General features: G+C 40.1%; 2 protein-coding genes across 3 annotated transcripts in view; one reads left to right on the top strand and one right to left on the bottom strand.

Moving 5' to 3' along the window:
• Window positions 1-7: 7 nt before the first annotated feature.
• Window positions 8-19,647, bottom strand: IKZF5 (IKAROS family zinc finger 5). Of its 2 annotated transcripts, none has more exons than XM_077762934.1 (5): window positions 19,518-19,647; window positions 17,944-18,092; window positions 4,441-4,659; window positions 2,252-2,434; window positions 8-1,041 (listed from the first exon to the last, which is right to left on the bottom strand). In XM_077762934.1, the coding sequence occupies exons 3-5, from the start codon at window positions 4,571-4,573 to the stop codon at window positions 98-100; spliced, it is 1,260 nt and encodes a 419-aa protein (XP_077619060.1). In that variant the 5' UTR covers window positions 4,574-4,659; window positions 17,944-18,092; window positions 19,518-19,647; the 3' UTR covers window positions 8-97. The 2 variants fall into 2 exon arrangements, with proteins under 2 accessions (XP_077619060.1, XP_077619061.1); XM_077762935.1 differs by lacking the exon at window positions 19,518-19,647 and adding an exon at window positions 19,049-19,509.
• A 141-nt stretch (window positions 19,648-19,788) lies between these two features.
• The window catches only part of ACADSB (acyl-CoA dehydrogenase short/branched chain), a 45,140-nt gene continuing 44,968 nt past the window's right edge, over window positions 19,789-19,960 (top strand). The window contains exon 1 of the mRNA XM_077762933.1: window positions 19,789-19,922. Within this exon, the coding sequence (XP_077619059.1) occupies window positions 19,881-19,922 (42 nt within the window). The 5' untranslated portion in view covers window positions 19,789-19,880. The remainder of the gene's footprint in view (window positions 19,923-19,960) is intronic.

Genomic DNA, 19,960 nt, shown 5'->3' on the forward strand with positions numbered 1-19,960 from the left:
TGCCCCCCCCCCCCCCGGAAAAAAAAAAAAAACAATAAACAAAACTATAAAACATAAAAAGGTAAAACCAGGTAAAGCATAATGTGATTATTTTCAATCAGTGTTGGTTATGTTGTCCCCTTGCAAAATGACAGGCAAAATCATACTTGTTTTTACACTTGCAGCCACATATGTTACACTGGAAAGGATTTTCATACCCATGACATCCCATATGAATAGTGTAAAGGATGTTGTCGGCAAAGTACATGTCACAGTGCTGGCAGTGGTGCAGGAGCTGGGGGTCCTGGACCGGCAGCGTCGGAGCGGGAGTGCTCGGCTGGCTGTTTCCTAGGCTGGGGGTACTGGTGTGGGCACTCGGTTCACTGCTCGGACCTGCCACCGGACTGTAGTTCCTCTGACTGTGGGGCGGCCGAGGCTCAGGGCTCGTGGGGGAGGAGCTCTGAGGAATACTCGCAGACACGGCGGCAACGACTGCCTGGGCAGAGGGCTGCTGCATCATGAAAGGCTTCTCATCGGGGCAGGGGACCACATCAGGGGAGGCGGGGTTTTGGTTTTCTGGCGGTAAACTGGACAGCTGTCCCGCCAGAGTTGAGAGCTGATTTAAAGGGTTGTCAACCATGAGTTCTTGGGGGTCCCTTGGCAGGCCACCCGTTGGCGCGGTTTTTGCCATACTTTCATATGAGTCGGTCTGGATATTTGGGATTTCATGGGCAAAGTCGTTAAGGTAGTCTGGCTTCTGAACCACCATGGAAGGTGGACTTAAGTTGATCAGTGCTCTTCTGCTATAGCCCAGATTACTTGTTTTCTTCTGTAAAACTCCCCACATTTTCTTGCTGCTTAAGGAAGACCTAGTACCTTTAATTGGTACCATTTTATGCTTGCGCCTTCGATGGTGGGACAGGTTACTTCGATCACTGCAGCGGAAGGAACATAATTCACATTTGTATGGTTTTTCTCCTGTGTGGGAACGCATGTGGGCTTCCAGATGGCGCTCATAAGCAGATGCGAATGGACATAAGTGACACCTATGAGGTTTCTCACCTGTTTAAAAAGAAAAATGGGGGAGAAACTGCAAAAGTAGCTCATTTATGGACAGTTTCATGTTTTGTCCGTTCATTAGATTTAGAAATCAGTCAGATTTCTTTGCAAAGAAACCTGTAAGCTTAAATAAAGCTTAAGAACTCATCAGCAACAATTTGAGATATACAGACTCATTCTATTAGTCAGTGTCATGGAAAAGTTATGGCTTCAGCTGGCATTTTGGAAAGAAGAAATAGCAAAACGGACGATAGTATTCCCTATGTAACACTAACTTTACCAAAGGTATGCCTCAGTTATGTTTATGTACACACCTGTACATGAACACTTCTTCATATTCATACACACACACAAATACCCCTTCCTCCAGAAAAAATACAAAAAGCCTTTCTAAAAAATCCTTCTACTCAACAGAAAGCTCAAAATGGAAATGAGTTTCCTTGTCCAAGTGGAGTTATGCAAAGTGTCCCTCCAAAATGGCCAGTGATTTACCTCTACCTTCCTCCTCTTCCTCTCCAGCTGCCAGAAGGGATAATTTGAGTTAGTGCCCTGAGCTGAAAATGTTATAAAATATATATCTGGAACATGAGATTTGAAGCCATTAATTTAACAAATAAGTACTAAGTACTTACGATGTGTCAGATGTTCTTTTAGGCTCTGCGGGCACCAAGTGGCCCTGACACAAACCCTGTCCTCAGAAGGTGTCCTCAGAAGGCCACCACCCCACAGCATGAGAAACCAGGGGCACACAGCTGGGACACCTGACCAGGGCAGGCACAGTTAGGGTTTCTCAGAAGGTGAGGTAGCTACAGCGGGCCCTGGAGATTAGCAGTGTAGTCTGTGACTGTATAAATGCCTTGTCCCTGGGTCTGCAACTGAAACATACTTACTAAGGATAAAGATAAATAACATTTTATCACTTGACACTACTGTTAGCATTAACCTGCCCAGCCTGAGACGCAGATACATGTTGAGAAATTATCTGGAACAAGAAGAAAGATGGCTAACGAAGGGGAAGCTCTTAGAAGGGGCCTGACTTCCTCTCATTATGCTATTGTTTTGGAAAAATGGAGTAACTTCTCCATTTATCCATACTGTATTATCAACTGTCAACTTTAAACGATTAGAACTATTTATAGGACGGATCAACCCGCCTTCCTTGGCCCCTCTCCTACCCCCAGACAAATGCCTTCTCCAGCCATTTCTCCGTTACCTGTGTGGATTCTAATGTGTTCAATAAGCCGGGCCGTTCCTTTGCTGGCATAATTGCAGTAGCGACACTTGAGCTTCCCATCGAAGGTCCTTTCAAACCCGTCTACTAACATTCCTGAGTTTTCATCCAGAGAAACTTCCACAGATGGGTGATCGAGTCCATTTTGATCACCATCTGTTCCAGCTATAAACAAAGTGCAGCAAAAGAAATTATGCATCTCAGAATCAACTCAATTTAGCAATTTGGTTTTGAGTGGTAAAAAAATCATAAATTGATAGTTTATTTAGCACAAAAGCTAAGCTCATAAGATGCTGACTTTCTCTATTGAGGTTAATTTCACACAAAAGCAGTATCCTGTTTTTGAGAACCTTTTACAGGGAGATCTCAAATTCTTACACATGCATTTTCTCAGTCCTCCACATGCTTCTGAAGAAGAGAGCTGGGGCTGGGGATTATCCTGATGGGATAGGTGAGGAGATAGAGGGGAGTAAGGAGTAATGGCAAAGTTACACACATTTAAGATTCTAGCCACTTCTACAAATATTATAATTGGCAGTCACGATAACATCCCCAAATCCTAACTCTTTTAACTGCAGTCTCAAGCAAATAATGTTGACTTTTGCACTGTTCCATTTGGTTTACACACATGTTCTGGATGCTGGGATGCATTTAGGATCTTAAAATTCTAATTAAGCACAGGAAGGAAGATACCATATCTGATACCTCTGAATGTTACAACTGCAAGAATTTGAAAGCTTTTTAAAAGGTATCTGTCCGGCCCTTTGCTTTTAACTTGATCTGACTACTTCTCTGTATCTATAAAGAAACTGAAGGGGCAAGTACTCCTAACCAGGAAGACCAGGAAGCAGTGGGGACGACAAGCTTGCTGTCTTGACTCCCAGTCCAGGAGCCTACACACTGGAGTGTCGGAAGGGACATTTTCATTCCTACAACTTCATGGGAAAAGCACTTGTACTCCATGCCCAGGAGACAGCAGCACTGGTATGAACAAGTCAAGCCTCCTCCCCCACTGTGTCCTCCCTGCTTCACCAGGAGAAAAGTGATTTCGTTTGGTGAAAATGCAATATCCAACACAGTGCCCCTGCACTGGAGGGACAAGGCTATGTCTCCTTCTCCGATTTCTCTCTCAAGCCAGTGACTCTAAAAATTTAACGTGTATGTATATTAATCACATGGGGAGCTTGTTAAAATACAGAGTCAGTAGACCCGCAGTGAGGACTGGCATTTTACACGTCTGCCAAGCTCCCAGGTGATGCCTGGTTACTGCTGCTGGTCCCTGGACTATAGAGCCACATACCATCTTCATCGGGGTCAACAAATTTCCCATGAGGATCAGACAGTAAATACTTTGAGGCTTTATAGGCCACATGTTCTCCACAAGTACTCAACTCTGCTGTTACAGTATAAAAACAGGTAAAGAAAATGTGTTAACAAGCAAATGTGGCTATGTTTCAATAAAACTTTATGGATGCTGACTTCTGAATTTCATACACTTTGCATGGTATGTTATAGTATTGTTTTGGTTCCCCCACCCCACCCCAACCATTTTAAAATCTAGAAATCACTTTCTTAGTTTGCAGGTCATACAAAACCCATTAGCAGTCCAGGCGGGGGCCATGGGCTGCAGTTTGTTGACCCTGGAACTACATTCAGGAATAAATTCCAGTGTGTGTGGTAAGCAAACAAGACAAAGTCTATCTGTAGCAGGCTCAGGTGGGTCGCTGCTTTCTCTATCCTAGTTTGTGGTCTAGCTGGTTAAACACAGCCCTTTCTTCATTTCAAGGAAACTCCTATCATGTCTCTGGTCTAATCCAGACTTCCTAATGGCCAAATCCTTTGTGTAGTGAAGTGGACGTTCGACCCCCTTGGTTTCCTTGTTGTCTAGTGTTAGCTAACAGAACTTAGAAGATGGGAAGGATGTTTAGAACTCCTAACCTTTCAATGAGACCATAATGCCTCTCTAGACTCTGTTAGGCCCTTGGGGAAGCTTCATTCTCCCTCAACAATAATCTGACATGTTTAAAGAGGGAAACAAATTGTCCTGTATCTAAGTAAAAATGGAATGATTCACATTAATCAATAGTAGTCTTCATCATATGAATAGCTATACACAAACATTAATATATTTAGGAAAAGTAAATTATTTAATAGTATTAAGATGAGTCTACCTCCCTGAAGAGCCTCTGCTTCTTTATCCCCACTAACTGATCCAGAAATCATATTCACATGATGAGTCTGTTGAGTCAGATATTCCTGGAAATCTTTCACGAAGTCCAAAGGCTCTGGTTTCTTTTCACCCATCTTTACTTTTTTCTTTTTCTTTCTTTCCTTCTTTCTTTCTTTCTTTTTAAATTTTTATTTTTTTTGAAGTTTACAGTTTGTTATGCCTGGGGGAAAAAAAGTGAAATGTTTTCACACTATTTAGTGAGATTCTGTATGTATTAAAACAACAGTGACAAAGATTACTATGTGCAAGGCACTATACAAAGCTACAGAGAACACAGTATCTGCCTTTCAACAGCTTATCATTTTCTTGGTGAATTAGATAAGACATACAGAAAATGGTGAAAACTGAATACAGTTAATATTTAAATAAACTAGGATTCAAACTTAAAGTATGGAAAGAAATTACAAAAACAGAAAGTCCAGATGAAAGAAATAGGCACATCAGCAGGGATTATCAATGGATACAGTAAAAAAACAAACAAACAAACAAACAACAACAACAACAACAACAAAAAACCCAAGTGGTTCATTCAGGGCCAGAGAGAATTTTTTGGATGATGGACGTGTTACATATCTGCATTGTCCAATATAGTTGCTACCAGCCATACACAGCAACAAGTACTTGAAGTGTGGTGAATACAGATGACCTGAGTTTCTAAATTTTATTTAATTAATTTAAACTGAAATAGCTACATATGGCTAGTGACTATCATTTTAGACAGCAAAGGCTGTCAAATCATAGGGTTCACATGGATGAATACTCTAGAAATAGGTGATCTATCTTCAACAAGGGTGGCAAACTTTTTCCATAAAAAGGCCAGACAGTATTTTAGGCTTTGCAAGTCATAAAGTTTCTGTGCAACTACTCAACTGTCATTATAGCTAAAAGCGGCCATAAAAAAATACGTACATAAATTGAATATGGCTGTGTTCCAAAATAAAGTTTTATAGAGGCAGGCCTTAAGCCAGGTTTGGCCTATAGGTCATAATTTCCTGACTCCTGACCTAGAAATCCAACTTACCATCTCCACCACCACCCATCATGCTATGAGAATGGGGGGAAAATTAAGAAAGAAAACAAAAAATCAGATGCTAATGTAGAGGAAAAGTCTCCTTTAAGATTTTGTAATTATAAACTAAACTGGTCCTCACATAGGTATAATTATGGCCCAAATTCGGAATCAGATAATGAAACAGTTTTCTGGTAAAAAGGAAGTCTAGCGCCTAGGAGACAAAGGATTTTTCTTCCAGTAAAAATGTTTTTATGCAAATGTCTAAGGTCTTGTTAAATGTCTTCTGCTAAATTTTCCCCCTATATTCCAACTATTTAATGAGTAATTTCTATCTTTAAAAAAGTCCTCGTCTTTAAAAGCCAGTAGAGGGGTGCCTGGGTGACTCAGTTGGTTGAGCGTCTGACTTTGGCTCAGGTCATGATCTCATGGCTCGAGCCCCACATCAGGCTCTGTGCTGACAGCTCTAAGTCTAGAGCCTGCTTCTGATTCCGTGTCTCCCTCTCTCTTTGCCCCTCCCCTGCTCATGCTCTGTCTTTCACAAAAGTAAAATAAACATTAAAAATGAAATGAAATGAAATAAAAATAAAATAAATAAATAAAAGCCCATACAATGAATCTAAAGATTAGTCACTTCTCAGTATGTATAACACTTTCTCAAAGTCCGGCATACACACAGAAGAGCACATAAATCCTAAGGGTGGAGCTCAATGGATTGTCACAAACTGAATGCATCCAAGAAGTCAGTACCCACGTCAAGAAACAGAAGGCCGCCACATCCTGGCAGCACCCCAGGACACCTTCCTGTGCTGGTCCCCTGGAGCCCCGGCAAGGACCCCACTACCTCTGAAATTGCTATGGCACAGGGTTTGCACATACCAGCTTCAGATACTGCAAAATGGCTTTTCAAAGTGCTTAGGTCAGTTTACACTCCCACCAGCAGTGAACAAGAGCTCTCTTGCTCTACGTCCCTACCAACACACAGGTATTTTCTGCTTTTATCACTGTAGCCATTCCTGTGGGTATAGGGTGGTATCACACTGGTTTTCATTTCTATTCCTTGATATTTAATGAAGTTTGGACTTTTTATGTTAATTAGCCATAATAACACCGTCTATTTTCATACCCAGTGAGATCTGTCAAGTCTTTTGCTCATTTTTCTAATAGGTTAAGAGTTCTTTGTAGTTTCTGGATATGAGCTCCTTACTGGATATGTGTCTTCTCTGTTTGCCTTTTCGCTTTCTTAAAGATAATCTGATGAACACAAGTTCTTAAGACAGTCCAATTTACCCACTTCTTTCTCTACATTTAGTTTTGTCCTTACCAGTATTTTTCTTGAGAATGTTCTGCAGTTTCTTCTAAAATCTTTACTAGTTTCTTTTTTTAACATTTCATATTTTTATCTGGAATTAAGCTTTGTGTACGTATAGTGTGAGGGAAGAGTCAAAATATAATTTTTTCCTCAAAGAGATGTCCTAGCAACACTCATTTCATAGACCAGCCTTTCTCCACTAGATTCTATTATCACCTTTCTAAATCAGGTGATTGCATATATGTGGCTCTATTCCTGGATTCTCTATTCTGTTCCACGGGTCTATTTTTGTCTGTCCTCACACTAACACCACACAGTCTTTTTCTTTCTTTTTTTTTTAACTATTTAATTTTTATTTTCTTTTGAAAGTTAGTGATGCGCAGGCAGAATCTACACATACATATTTGCATTTGGCTGATAAAAAGAAAAGTTTTAAAAAAGTGCACAAGAAATAAAGGGTGCCAAGCACAGATGACAATCACATTAAGAACTAAACAAACAAACCTACTCCAGTGGAATTCAACCTGCAGTGGTGGAAAAGACTGTCAAATCCACAGAATCTTAAGAGCTGGAAAAGTTAAGAACTAGAAATCAAGTCCTTCCCCTCCTCCCTCACAAGATAATCCCCTCTATAATTTTATGACCAGCCAGATCCTTTTCATTACATCTCTGGTCAGAAATTCTCTTCTCTCCTCTATAGCTGATAGTGTCCCTGATCTTACAGTCAACTCTTAAATGGTATGACAATTTTTTTAGATTCCTTCTGAATTTTTTCTAGGAGGTGTCACAAATTATGATATCCGCTCCTGGCATGAGATCTCAGAGAATCTTCTAGGGATGGATGGAGCGGGCGGCATGTAAACAACCTCCTTTACCTGCTATTTAGATGACTTTCAAATTGCTGAATATTTTAAAGTTATTTCAACCAAATGGAGATTAACACAATACATGTATGTCCCATACAGTTTTTTTTTTAACTAAAGGGGATTTTTTAGTAGATATTCTGATAGTTTTACTATATTAGGTATTTACATGTATATATATATTTTTAAAAGTGATTCATCACTTACATATAATACCCAGCCCTCTTCCCAACACGTGTCCTCCTTAATGCCCCTGGCCCATTTAGCCCATCCCCCCTCACCCTCCAGCAACCGTTTGTTCTCTGTATTTAAAAGTATCTTATGGTTTGTCTCCTCTGTTTTTATATTATTTTTGCGTCCTTTCCCTTATGTTCATCTGTTTTGCATCTTAAATTTCACATACGAGTGAAATCATATATTTGTCGGACTTATTTCACTTAGCATAATATACTCTAGTTGTATACATGTTATTGCAAATTAGAAGATTTCATCCTTTTTGATCACTAAGATTTCTATCTATCTATCTAGATTATCTATCTATATGTGTAAATATATACACATCTTTTTTATCCATTCATCAGTCGACAGACATTTGGGCTCCTTTCATGCTTTGGCTATTGTCAATTGTGCTGTTATAAACACTGGGGTGCATGTGCCCCTTGAACAGCACATCTGTATCCCTTGGATAAATACCTAGTAGTGCAAGTGCTGGGTTGTAGGGTAGATCTGTTTTGTAATTTTTTGAGGAACCTCCATACTGTTTTCCAGAGTGGGTGCACCACTTTGCATTCCCCCCAGCAGTGCAAAAGGGTTCCTCTTTTTACACATCCTCGCCAATGTGTTGTTTCCTGAGTTGTTAATTTTAGCCATTCTGACAGGTGTGAGGTGGTATCTTGTGGTTTTGATCTGTATTTCCCTGATGATGACTGACATTGAGCATCTTTTCATGTGTCTGTTAGCCATCTGGAAGTCTTCTTTGGAAAAGTGTCTATTTATGTCTTTTGCCTATTTCTTCATTGGATTATTTGCTTCGGGGGTGTTGAGTTTGATAAGTTCTTTATAGATTTTGAATATTAACCCTTTATTTGATATGTCATTTGCAAATATCTTCTCCCATTCCATGGGTTAGTTTTGCTGTTTCCTTCACCGTGCAGAAGTTTTGTTTTTGTTTTTTCTTTTATCTTGATGAGGTCCCAATAGTTCACATTTGCTTTTGTTTCCCTTGCCTCTGAAGACATGTTGAGGAAGTTGCTACAGCCGAAGTCGAAAGGTTGTTGCTTGCTCTCTCCTCTAGGATTTTGATGGCTTCCTATCTTACACTTAGGCCTTTCATCCATTTTGAATTTATTTTTGTGTATGGTATGAGAAAGTGGTCCAGGTTCATTCTTCTGCATGTTGCTGTCCAGTTTTCTCAACACCATTTGCTGAAGAGACTATCTTTTTTCCATTGTATACTCTTTCCTGCTTTGCCAAAGATTAGTTGGCCATATATTTGTGAGTCCATTTCTGGGTTCTCCATTCTGTTCCACTGATCTATGTGTCTGTTTTGGGCCAGTACCATACTGTCTCGATAATTACAGCTTCATAATACAGCTTAAAAGTCCAGAACTGTGATGCCTCCAGCTTTGGTTTTCTTTTTCAGGACTATTTTGGCTATTCAGGGTCTTTTCTGGTTCCGTACAAATTTTAGGATTGTTTGTTCTAGCTCTGTAAAGAATACTGACGTTATTTCGACAGGGACTGCACAGAATATGTAGGTGCTTTGTGTGCTATCAACATTTTAACAATACTTGTTCTTCCAATACATAAGCATGGAATGTTTTTCCATTTCTTTGTGTCTTCTTTAATTTCTTTTATAAGCTTTCTATAGTTGTCAGTGTAAACATTTTTCACCTCTTTGGTTAGGTTTATTCCTAGGTATTTTATCGTTTTTGGTGCAACTAGAAATGAGATTCCTTGATTTCTCTTTCTGCTGCTTCAGTATTGGTGTATAGAAATGCAACTGACTTCTATACATTGGTTTTATATCCTATGACATTGCTGAATTCATGGATCAGTTCCAGCAGGTTTTTGGTGAGATTTTTGGGTTGTCCACAGAGAGTATCATGCCATCTGTGAAGAGTGAAAGTTTAACTTCCCCCTTGCCAATGTGGATGCCTTGTGTGTGTGTGTGTTTGTGTGTGTATTGTCTGACTGCTGAGGTTAGGACTTCCAACACTATGATGAATAACAGTGATGAGAGTGGACATCCTTGTCGTGTTCCTGACCTTAGGGGGAAAGCTCTTAGTTTTTCCTTATTGAGGATGATATTAGTAGTAGGCCTTTCATATATTGCTTTTATGATGCTGAGGTATAATCCTTCTATCCCTACTTTCTTAAAGGTTTTTATCAAGAAAGAATGATGTATTTCGTCAGATGCTTTTTTAGCATCTATTGAGAGGATCATGTGGTTCTTATCCTTTATTAATGTGATATATCACATAGATAGATTTGTGAATATTAAATTAACCCTGCATCCCAGGAATAAATCCTGCCTGATCATGGTGAATATCTCTTTTAACGTATTGTTGGATCAGGTTTGTTAGTATTGTTGGGAATTTTTCCATCCATGTTCACCAGGGAAATTGGGTCTGTAAGTTCTCCTTTTTAGTGGGGTCTTTGGTCTGTCCTGGAATCAAGGTAATGCTGGCCTCACAGAATGAGTTTGGAAGCTTTCCTTCCATTTCTATTTTTTGGAACAGCTTCAAAAGAAAAGGTGTTAATCTTCTTTAAATGTTTGGTAGAATTCCTCTGGAAAGTCATCCAGCCCTGGACTCTTGTTTGTTGGGAGGTTTTTAATTCAATTTCTTTACTGGTTATGGGTCTGTTCAAATTTTCTATTTCTTCTTGTTTCAGTTTTGGTAGTTTATATGTTTCTAGGAATTTGTCCATTTCTTCAGATCACCCAATTTGGTGGCATATAATTGCTCATAATATTCTTATTGTTTATATTTCTCCAGTATTAATTGTGATATCTTCTCTTTCATTTGTGATTTTTTTTTTTAAATTTGGATCCTTTCCTTTTGCTTTTTGAACAATCTGGCCAGAGGTTTATCAATTTTGTTAATTCTTTCAAAGAACCAACTCCTGGTTTCATTGACTTGTTCTACTGGTTTTTTAAATTTCAATATCATTGATTTCTGCTCTAATCTTTATTATTTCCCATCTTCTACTGGTTTGGGGCTTTATTTGCAGTTTTTTTTTCCTCCCTTCCCCTCTAGTTTTCTGTTAAGTTTCTCAAGATCCACATGTGAGTGAAAACATATGATATCTGTCTTTCTCCCTTACTGCTTTCATAATTCTTTCCTTGTCATGTATTTTGTGAATTTGACTATGATATGCCTTGGGGATGGTCAGTTTTTGTTGAATCTAATGGGAGTTCTCAGTGCTTCTTGGGTTCTGATGTCTGTGTCCTTCCCCAGTTTAGGAAAGTTTTCTGCTATAATTTGCTCACATAAACCTGCCCCTTTTTCTCTCTTCATTTTCTGGAACTCCTATGATTTGGATGTTATTCCTTTTTAATAAGCCACTGAGTACTCTAAGTCTAGTATTATGTACTTTTGCTTTTGCTTCCCTCTTTTTGCTCTGCTTCATTACTCTCCATGATTTTGTCTTCGTTATTACTGATTCACTGCTCTGCTTCTTTCATCCTTGCCACCGTGGCATCCACTCGAGACTGCATCTTGGCTACAGCATTCTTAATTTCATCCTAACTAGATTTTACTTCTTTTATCTCTGCAGAAAGGGATTCAATGCTTTTTTCAACCCCAGACAGTATTCTTATTATCATGGTTCTAAATTCTTGTTTAGACATCTTCCTTGTATCTTTGTTGATTAAGCCCCTGGCTGTCATTTCTTCCTGTTCTTTCTTTCTTGGGTGAATTCCCTCATTTTGTCATTTTGGAAGAATAAGAAAGTTAATAAAAGCTAAAAACTAAAAAATTAAAAACAAAACAAAAAATCGAATGAAAGAAGTTAGATTGTAGGTGTATTTCGGTCTGCTTGTTGAAAGAAGCTTGACAGAATAGGAAAAAAGGGGAAGGAAAATAAGAAAAGAAAAGGTAAAAAAAAATTATTTTTTACAAGCCCTGTTTTATTTATTTTTTATTAAAATTATTATGACATTTACTCACTTTGGAGAGATAGAGAGCATGAGTGGGAGAGGGACAGAGAGATGGAGACAAAGAATCTGAAGCAGGCTCCAGGCTCTGAGATATCACCACAGAGCCTGACGTGGGGCTTGAGCTCATGAAGCATGAGTTCATGAACTGAGCCAAAGTCTGATGCTTAACTGAGCCACCCAGGCACCCCTAGAAATTTTTAAATTAAAAAAAATTTATAGACTAAAATGAAATAAAATAGAATAAAAAATTTTTAATGAATACGGTAAAAAAATAATAAAAAAGAAAAGAAAAATAAAGTTTTCTCTTTCTGTATCCAAGAAAAAGAAAATGGAAAAAACAAAACAAAACCAATTGAAACAAAAACAGAAGCAGAAAAACGAACTAATAAATGAAACAGCAAACAGAATTAAACCCAAATGAAGTTACATCCAATTTCCCCTAGAACTCGAACTATGAAGTACCCTATAGTCTGTACACTAAGCCGGTGGAAGGACTTGTGCTGGTGTTCTAGGGGATATGCCTGGAGGGAGCATTTGGGCGGGGCTTGGTGTAACAGCTCCGTTCTCCACTAAGTTGAGCTGCTTAGCTTACTGAGGTAGATCAGTGCGGTGCGCATGTGCGTGAGTGGGAGAAATGGAAATGGCTTCACCCAGCTCCCTAGTCTCCGGCACAAGAACTTCATGCTCTCACCAACCTACAATCAAGTACCTCTCCTTTGTTTCAGGGCTCTGTCCACTCCCCACCTCTACTCTGTAGATGTCCAAGCTGTCCACCTACCAGGCAGCACCTCCCTCCAGAGTTTTGATCTCATATGGGATTGTGTTTCAAAATCCCACACTTCAAGAGAACCCTGTGGCTTGGACCCACGCTGACTCTCTGTGGCAGGGTCTGGCTGAGCAATGGCCAGGTGCTGGCTTGCCCCAGAAAATGTTCATGAGATCGCACAGCCACAGAGGTTCAGAGACTGTGGCAAATCACAACACACAACTGGCGTCAGGTTTCACCACACTCTAGTGTTTTTGTCCCAATATCACCAAATGTGTCTGCTCTCTGGAGTCCACTGAGATCTTTCTGTCTGTGGGGAGGCCGTATGGCATCTACCAAATGCTTTCCAATCAAGGGAACCACTTCTCCCCATGTGGTACGCAAACCCCTCAGACCCCGCTGCCTACTCCTGGGTATTCGCCCTATATGCTCACCAGAGCACCACCAGGCACTTGGCTCCAGAACTCCAGACCCTGTGCTCCACTGTTTATAGAATCCTGGTGGTATTGAAACCCTCTCCTTTCTTCCCGTTAATGGTTTTGGGTAACAGATTTCTTGTTCAGTCCCCTGTGTTTTTCACTCTTCTCTCTTTCTTTCTAGCTACTTTCAAGGGAGTGCTTTTCCTGCTCTCTCCCTCTTTCTCTGTCCTCTCCACAAAAACAGCTCCCTACCCTCTGCTGCTTTTGTCTCCCTCAGTTCACCTCTCTGCACTGCGTACCTGCTGAGTTCTGTGGCTCACATTATGTAGACTGTTGTGTTAATCTTCAGATCAATTTCCTAGGTGTGCAAAATGGCTTAGTGCTAATCTAGCTGCAGTTCAGGGACAAGACAAACTGAGGATCTCCATGCTGCTCTGCCATCTTCTACCACACAGTCCAATAATAAAAATCTTAACAACTCAGGCACTAAGGTCCACCAGTACATTTTTCTCCTCAAGAATATCTGGACTACTCTGGGTACTTTTCAGTCTGTTTTCCAAAGCAAGAACTGTGGAGTTGAGAAGTGAGAAGGCTCTACAACAGCACATTTCCCAATTATCAGAAGCCTGATTGATATTTTAAGACTAAAACTTTTGTTTTAACTAACTTAACTAGAACTCTACTAGATATAGACTAATCATTAACTATGTCACTCCTGTAGAGTGCTGTACTATACAACAATGCAGTGATATGTTAGGAACTAATAAAGGACACAGGGGAGTTCTTGGTTTCCCTTGCTTACTGGCCCCAGACCGATTTATTTAATTTCTGTATTTTTTGTCTTCCTCTCTCCTCACATCTAACTTGTTCTAATTTATTCTGAACATATAAGGATGTGCAAATGACCACATTTTCACAGTTCTTAATGGAACATTTGTGAATAGTTATTTTCCTTGCTTCTTACAAAATGTTTAGAGATTTTTAAAAGGTATTGTTATTACTATATCTTTTCACGGTTTTCTAGAAAGTTGAGGCCACTGAAAGTCTATCCTCCAGATAAACAGAGTATTATGGTATTAGGCCAAACTTACTAGCTTGAAGACTCTAAACAGCAGCTTTTCTCAGCCTAGTTTCTTATTTTGTAAAATGGGACAGTAATACCAACTGGCAGTGGTATTTTAAGGTTTACAGGTATGGGTACATAAAGAATCTCACAACATGTGTCGCATACGTCACGTTCTCAGACAACAGTGGGTGTTTTGGAGTAAAAAATGGTTATACCTCAGGTCAAAAAATTCTTCCTGTCCCAGATTCAGTTTTTTCCCTTTTTCTATAAATCAGTTCATCAACTGAGTATAATAAGCTATCGTTTCATTTATTCATTCTTTAGTTACAATGAAACACATACGGTCTACCCTCATCTTGTTAATTCTCATAGCCCAAACTGCAATTTCCCCAACTCATATCTTATTTTACTCTTTTCGGCCACCTCTTTAAATAATTTGCTTTAGTCTGGCTCAACTTCCTCAATCTTAAGGATAATTGTTGGTTTCTGAACAAGTCTGTTTCAGTTGCTTTTTCCCATCTTACCATGCTTATCTGAACTGGTTCTCTCTGCTTCCTAATCAGTGTACTACTATTTGTTCCATGACTATTGTTGATTCTGCCCATTTGTCCTTTAAAATTTAGCCTTTGACTAGGGGGGAAAAGGTGGACCAGTCAGCTCCAATGAAAAAGATTATTAAGAATAAGATCAACAATAATTGGTAGTAAGATCATATCTCAATAAAAGGGAAAGGGAAAAAAGGACAACAAAACACAGATGGGTGAGAAACAGTGTAAAAATATACCTAAAAGGGTATGAAATACAGCAGGCAGTTTATCAAACGAGTTCCAGAAAGATAAAAAAATAAACCAAGAGGAATGTTTTTCAAAAACATAACGATCAAGAAATTCCAAAATTAAAGATGCCTTTCAGACAGAAAAGCATCATGGAGTATAAAACAGAACATATGATAATAAAACAACACTGAGACACATTTTGAAATCTTAAAACCTCAAAGAAAAGAATATAAAACTACTTAGAGGAAAAAAAGGCAATACACCCACGTTAAAAAAAAACACACCAATCAGGGTGATATCTGAGTGTCAAACAATAGGTGCAAGAAAATAGCAGAGAAATCATTTATTCAAATTTAGATTGTTTAAATTTCAAGTTGATAAAGGATATCTTCCAAAAATCTACATCACAATTAACAGAAAATTTAGTTGCATTCCCTTTGGAATCAAGAACAAGCCAAGGATGCTTGCAATTACTATTGTTACTCAATAAAGGAATAGAGGTAGAGGCCCCCACAGTAAGAGGAAAAAAGAAATACAAGGTATGAGGACTGGTAAGGCCCTACAGATTGTGTCCCAATTATAAAAGTTGTAATGAAGAAAGAAATCCTGGTATTTACACTGCAACTTAGCATCACTTCTTGCTAATCAGTTCATATGAAAACTGAGATGTTTCCACTGGAAAATATCTGAATTGCTTTGATAGGCTTCAAAAAGCAAGATAAATCTTACCAACTCCTGATTAGAAAGCCTAACACTGCTACGGTACAACATGTGACCACGCAGGAAAAAAATGCATGCGATTGCCAGTAAGCAAGCAGAAGAAAATGGTATTTTTATACATGCATCTCAAGTTTTAAGAACACAAATGGGCCTAATTACAGAGGATGGCTGGCATATTTTGACAGTCTTGGCTATTATCACATTGTCACATTATAAATTTCACTGCGTTCTCTGCCATAAATTGTGTGATTTTCAATCACAATGCATGATGGACTTTAAAAAAAAAACAAAACAAAGAATGTCTAAGAAAAAAGGGAAAATAACAGCACTGTAAATATGGAGAAAAAACTATTCTTAAATTAGAATTTTAAATATATTGATGAGTTTTAAACTCAGATTATTTCTGCAATGGTTTAGAAATTATCATCCCATCTCTAAGCATTTTTTACGCTCCCTTGACCTATATCACATCTCTCTCACACACTCTTACACACACACACACACACACACACACACACACCATGACAGGCCCTTGCCTAAATCTGAATGGAGTCTTTGGTTCGAAATCCAGCTTTCTCCATCTCAAGCCACTATTTCTAAGCAACAGTAAATAGAAACAGAACCATAACTGTGAAACTACAGAACACTTCCTAATATCATAAGAAAATAAAGCTTTCATATCCAAACCACCTTCCTGTCTTTAACAAAGTAATCATCAGTTTAGTCTAAGAACTCCACAAATTAACTGAAACCTGGAGCTGTCTCTAAGACACTGATAAATTTAAAAACATTGGCAAACAGACCATAAAAATCTACTTTAAGAAATCAGCAAACTGTAATGTTTTTACTTAAGGTATCTTTCCCACAAGCCATAAATTCAACACAGTGGAGCCTGTTAGCCAAAAAATAAGTTACATACACAAAATTTCAAAACATAAGATCATGTCATCAGAAAAAGAAACATATTTGAGTTCTCCAATTTTATTACAGATTTGGGCGATGGATTCCTAACCTGAACTACTCTTTCTACTAAATGATATCTAATTATATCAACCACAGAATGATTCCCATACTGTATGATTACCATTCCTTCTGATACGGCAAAATTTTTGAGTCTCCCCTGTGATTAGTCTGACTACAAAGTTAAGCTGCACCTAGTCTGGTGTTCCCTGGGGTGTAGATACATGTCTATATAAACTGGGTAGAATGTATGTAAACCATTTCTATGCCAATAGTTTCTCCCAAATTAATCATTCAAGGCTCAAATAAGGTTCTTACAAAACAGCCAGAGGCTACCCACTGAAGGAAAGAAGTATTTAAGAAATAAGTTTTGGTATCCCAAAAGAATACAAAAACCTCTTTACCTTTAAGCAGGTAACTTAAAACTATTCTCCGACCTTCCTTGGTTTCTGATAAAGGATTTATTTGTATGAAGTTTTCTGATAGTTGTTCTTCAGTCTCACACTATAAATGGGAAGTTGTTGATACACATACATGTGCACACACATAAACCTCTCTTAACCACGAGCTAACAAAACAGGCATCGTGATGAGAATTTGAAGACAGCCACAACCATTAAACAGCAGTGACACAAGAACCGGAAGAATTCTCTATGACCTACCTTCCTCACAAAGTCTATCTTTTTTTATTAGCTATGGGAGAATTTCGAAAACAACATGATACGGGAACAGACAGATCTATTTTATTCACCTGCTCTTTGGGGGTTAGTAACCATAACGTAGAAAACTGAGCAACTAACTTACTTATATAACAGCTTAATCTGGTGGTATGACTGCAGTTTAATAGATGTGCTTATTTTTATGGCCTAATATTTATGGTCACTGAAGGATTTACTCTGCCATAGAATACACATCAATGGGGGCGCCTGGGTGGCTTAGTCGGTTAAGCGTCCGACTTTCGCTTAGGTCAAGATCTCGTGGTTCGTGGGTTAGAGCCCTGCGTCGGGCTCTGTGCTGACTGCCAGCTCAGAGTCTGGAGCCTATTTCAGAGTCTGTATCTCCCTCTCTCTCTGACCCTCCCCTGCTCACGCTGTCTCTCTCTCTCTCTCCTAGAAATAAATAAAAATTAAAAAAAAATAAAATTAGAAAAAAAAAAAAAGAATACACATCAATGGAGAAGCCTGACAAATGAGGACTGATTTGTAGACAGACCCATGCAGACCCTCCAAACACAATTAGAACACATTTCCTCTGATTTCAGAACTGTCAAAAAAAAAAAAATTCTTTGAAGGCAAAAAGGGACATTGTGAGGCTTTGAGACATCGGAAAACATAACATAAAAGTAAAACATAAAGTTAGAAGATATCCAAAACAGGAGCTACACACTCTAACCTTTTCACCCCAAATCAGCTCCTCCTTTTTCTTGCCACTCCAACATTGATGAAATGAAGAGTAATCGAAATTTACTCTGGAGACACACCAAGGGACTCCCAAAGGCCATGGAGGGAATTTCAACTAAAATTGAAAAGCCATACAGAGTTCTGCAAAGAAAAGCACACCACAAATCAAAGACAAAAAGTTAAGTAGCATCTACAGGTTTAAGCTAAGAAAAATAATGTGTGCCAATTTTACCATTACCAGAAAACGAAACTAGTAAATAGTCAAAGAAGAAAGCAACAAGTTCATTTCAACAAAAGCTACAAAGAACCACCAAAGGAATAACAAGCACTAATTTGACTTTTTTCCACCCATTGGTGGATTTAAGATTTCATTTTTGGCAAATTCTTAATCTTAAATTCAAGTTATTAATTTCATTTGTGCACAGTATTGTCGGGCTTAGTACTGCTAAACAACTACAGTTGCATAAAACTAATGCCTTAGTCCTTGAGAAACATTTGTGGGAAAGGGTTAAAAAGGAAACCTCCAAGCACACCCAACAAGGAACATCTGATTCCCATCTTTATTATGCTCTCTATCCCAACCCCAAACACTTAGGGTTTTCTGGGAAACAATTTGAACCCTAGGGGTAAAAAACACCAAACATCTCAATTCCCCATAACGATCTGCCAACAATATCTTAATCTGTAGCTGTGTTGAAGGCATGTCATAAGTTAAAATTAAATGCAATTTTTAAACTGTCCCGATGTTTAAGTTTTTGTTTAATATACGTTTTGTTTCTTCAAAACCGAACTTCCTTAGATCTCACAATTTAAAGTAACTTTATTTGTTCTCCCACTTGTCACTTCCCATTAGGGTTCCCGAACAGCACATTAAGGGGACACTAAATGGGCCACGTGGTCAGTGGTAGCTGGAACCGGTTTAACTTCAATTCAAATTCAGTTACAGAGCACTTAAGAGGTGCACGGCATGGTTACCCGCACTACAGACAGTTTATTGAGACTGAAGCGTGCATGAACCTGAATGGGTTTTTGCTGCAAAGCCCTCCCCAAAGCTCACATTCCCGCAAAATCAGAGTGCACAAGAAGTAGAAACTAACCCAGGCAGCATCACCGGATAACAGGTTTTAAAAGTCCTCCCGAGGAACAGCCCAGGACTGGCGTCGGGGCAGCATCCTTATAAGGATTCGCAGCACCTAGAAGTCCCGCGCCTCGTCTAACCCCCAGGCCCTGGGATCCGGTGAACACGGAAACCTCGGGGAGACCCCCACACGACCACCTGTCAGAGCGAGAGGCTGCTTCCCACCCAGGACTCTCCAGCCCCTGCCCACAGGCGCCGCTCCCTCGGGGCGCCCGGAACCGAGACACAGCACATTCCGCACTCTGGCCACGAACGCCCTGGGTCGCGACCCTGCTGACCGACCGACCACGCCCAACCTTCGGCTGAGACGGAGTCCCGAGCGGGGTCAGCCGGCCCGCAGCGAACTCGGCTCTCGTCTCCCGCCGCTCCTTCTAAACCGTCCTGCTCGGCTGTGTCGCCGCCTTCCGAGCCGGAAGCCTGCTACTTACCACCTGACCACCGCACCGAGTAACTCCCACTGCCTTGTTTAATGCCGCTGCCGTCGCCGCCGCCGCCGCCGCCGTCTTCGTCACCGTCACCGCCGCCGCCGCCGCCGCCATGTTTGTTGTGTCTCCAACTCTCTTCCCGCCCCACCGCCTGGTCGAAGTCTCGCGTGAGCAGGGCATAGGGCAAAGGCGGAGGGAGGTTACATGTCTCTCTTGAGGTACCGTAGGCACCAGGGGGCGGGGCCAGGGAGGTGTGCTCGAGGTGGGGGCGGGGCCCTGGCCCCGCCTCCTAGCGCTGGCGCCGGGCCCCGCGGCGCAGAGGAACTGCTTCGCGATTTTGGCGCAGTCCCGGCTTCTGCAGCGCCGATGGCGGGAGCGGCGGTACGGCTGCTGCGCGGAAACGCGCTGGTGAGTGCGCTGGTGGCGGGGGCCCTGGGCGCCCGAGA

The sequence above is a fragment of the Crocuta crocuta genome, unplaced genomic scaffold (genome assembly GCF_008692635.1).
Source record: "Crocuta crocuta isolate KB4526 unplaced genomic scaffold, BGI_CrCroc_1.0 scaffold466, whole genome shotgun sequence".
Taxonomy (NCBI): domain Eukaryota; kingdom Metazoa; phylum Chordata; class Mammalia; order Carnivora; family Hyaenidae; genus Crocuta; species Crocuta crocuta.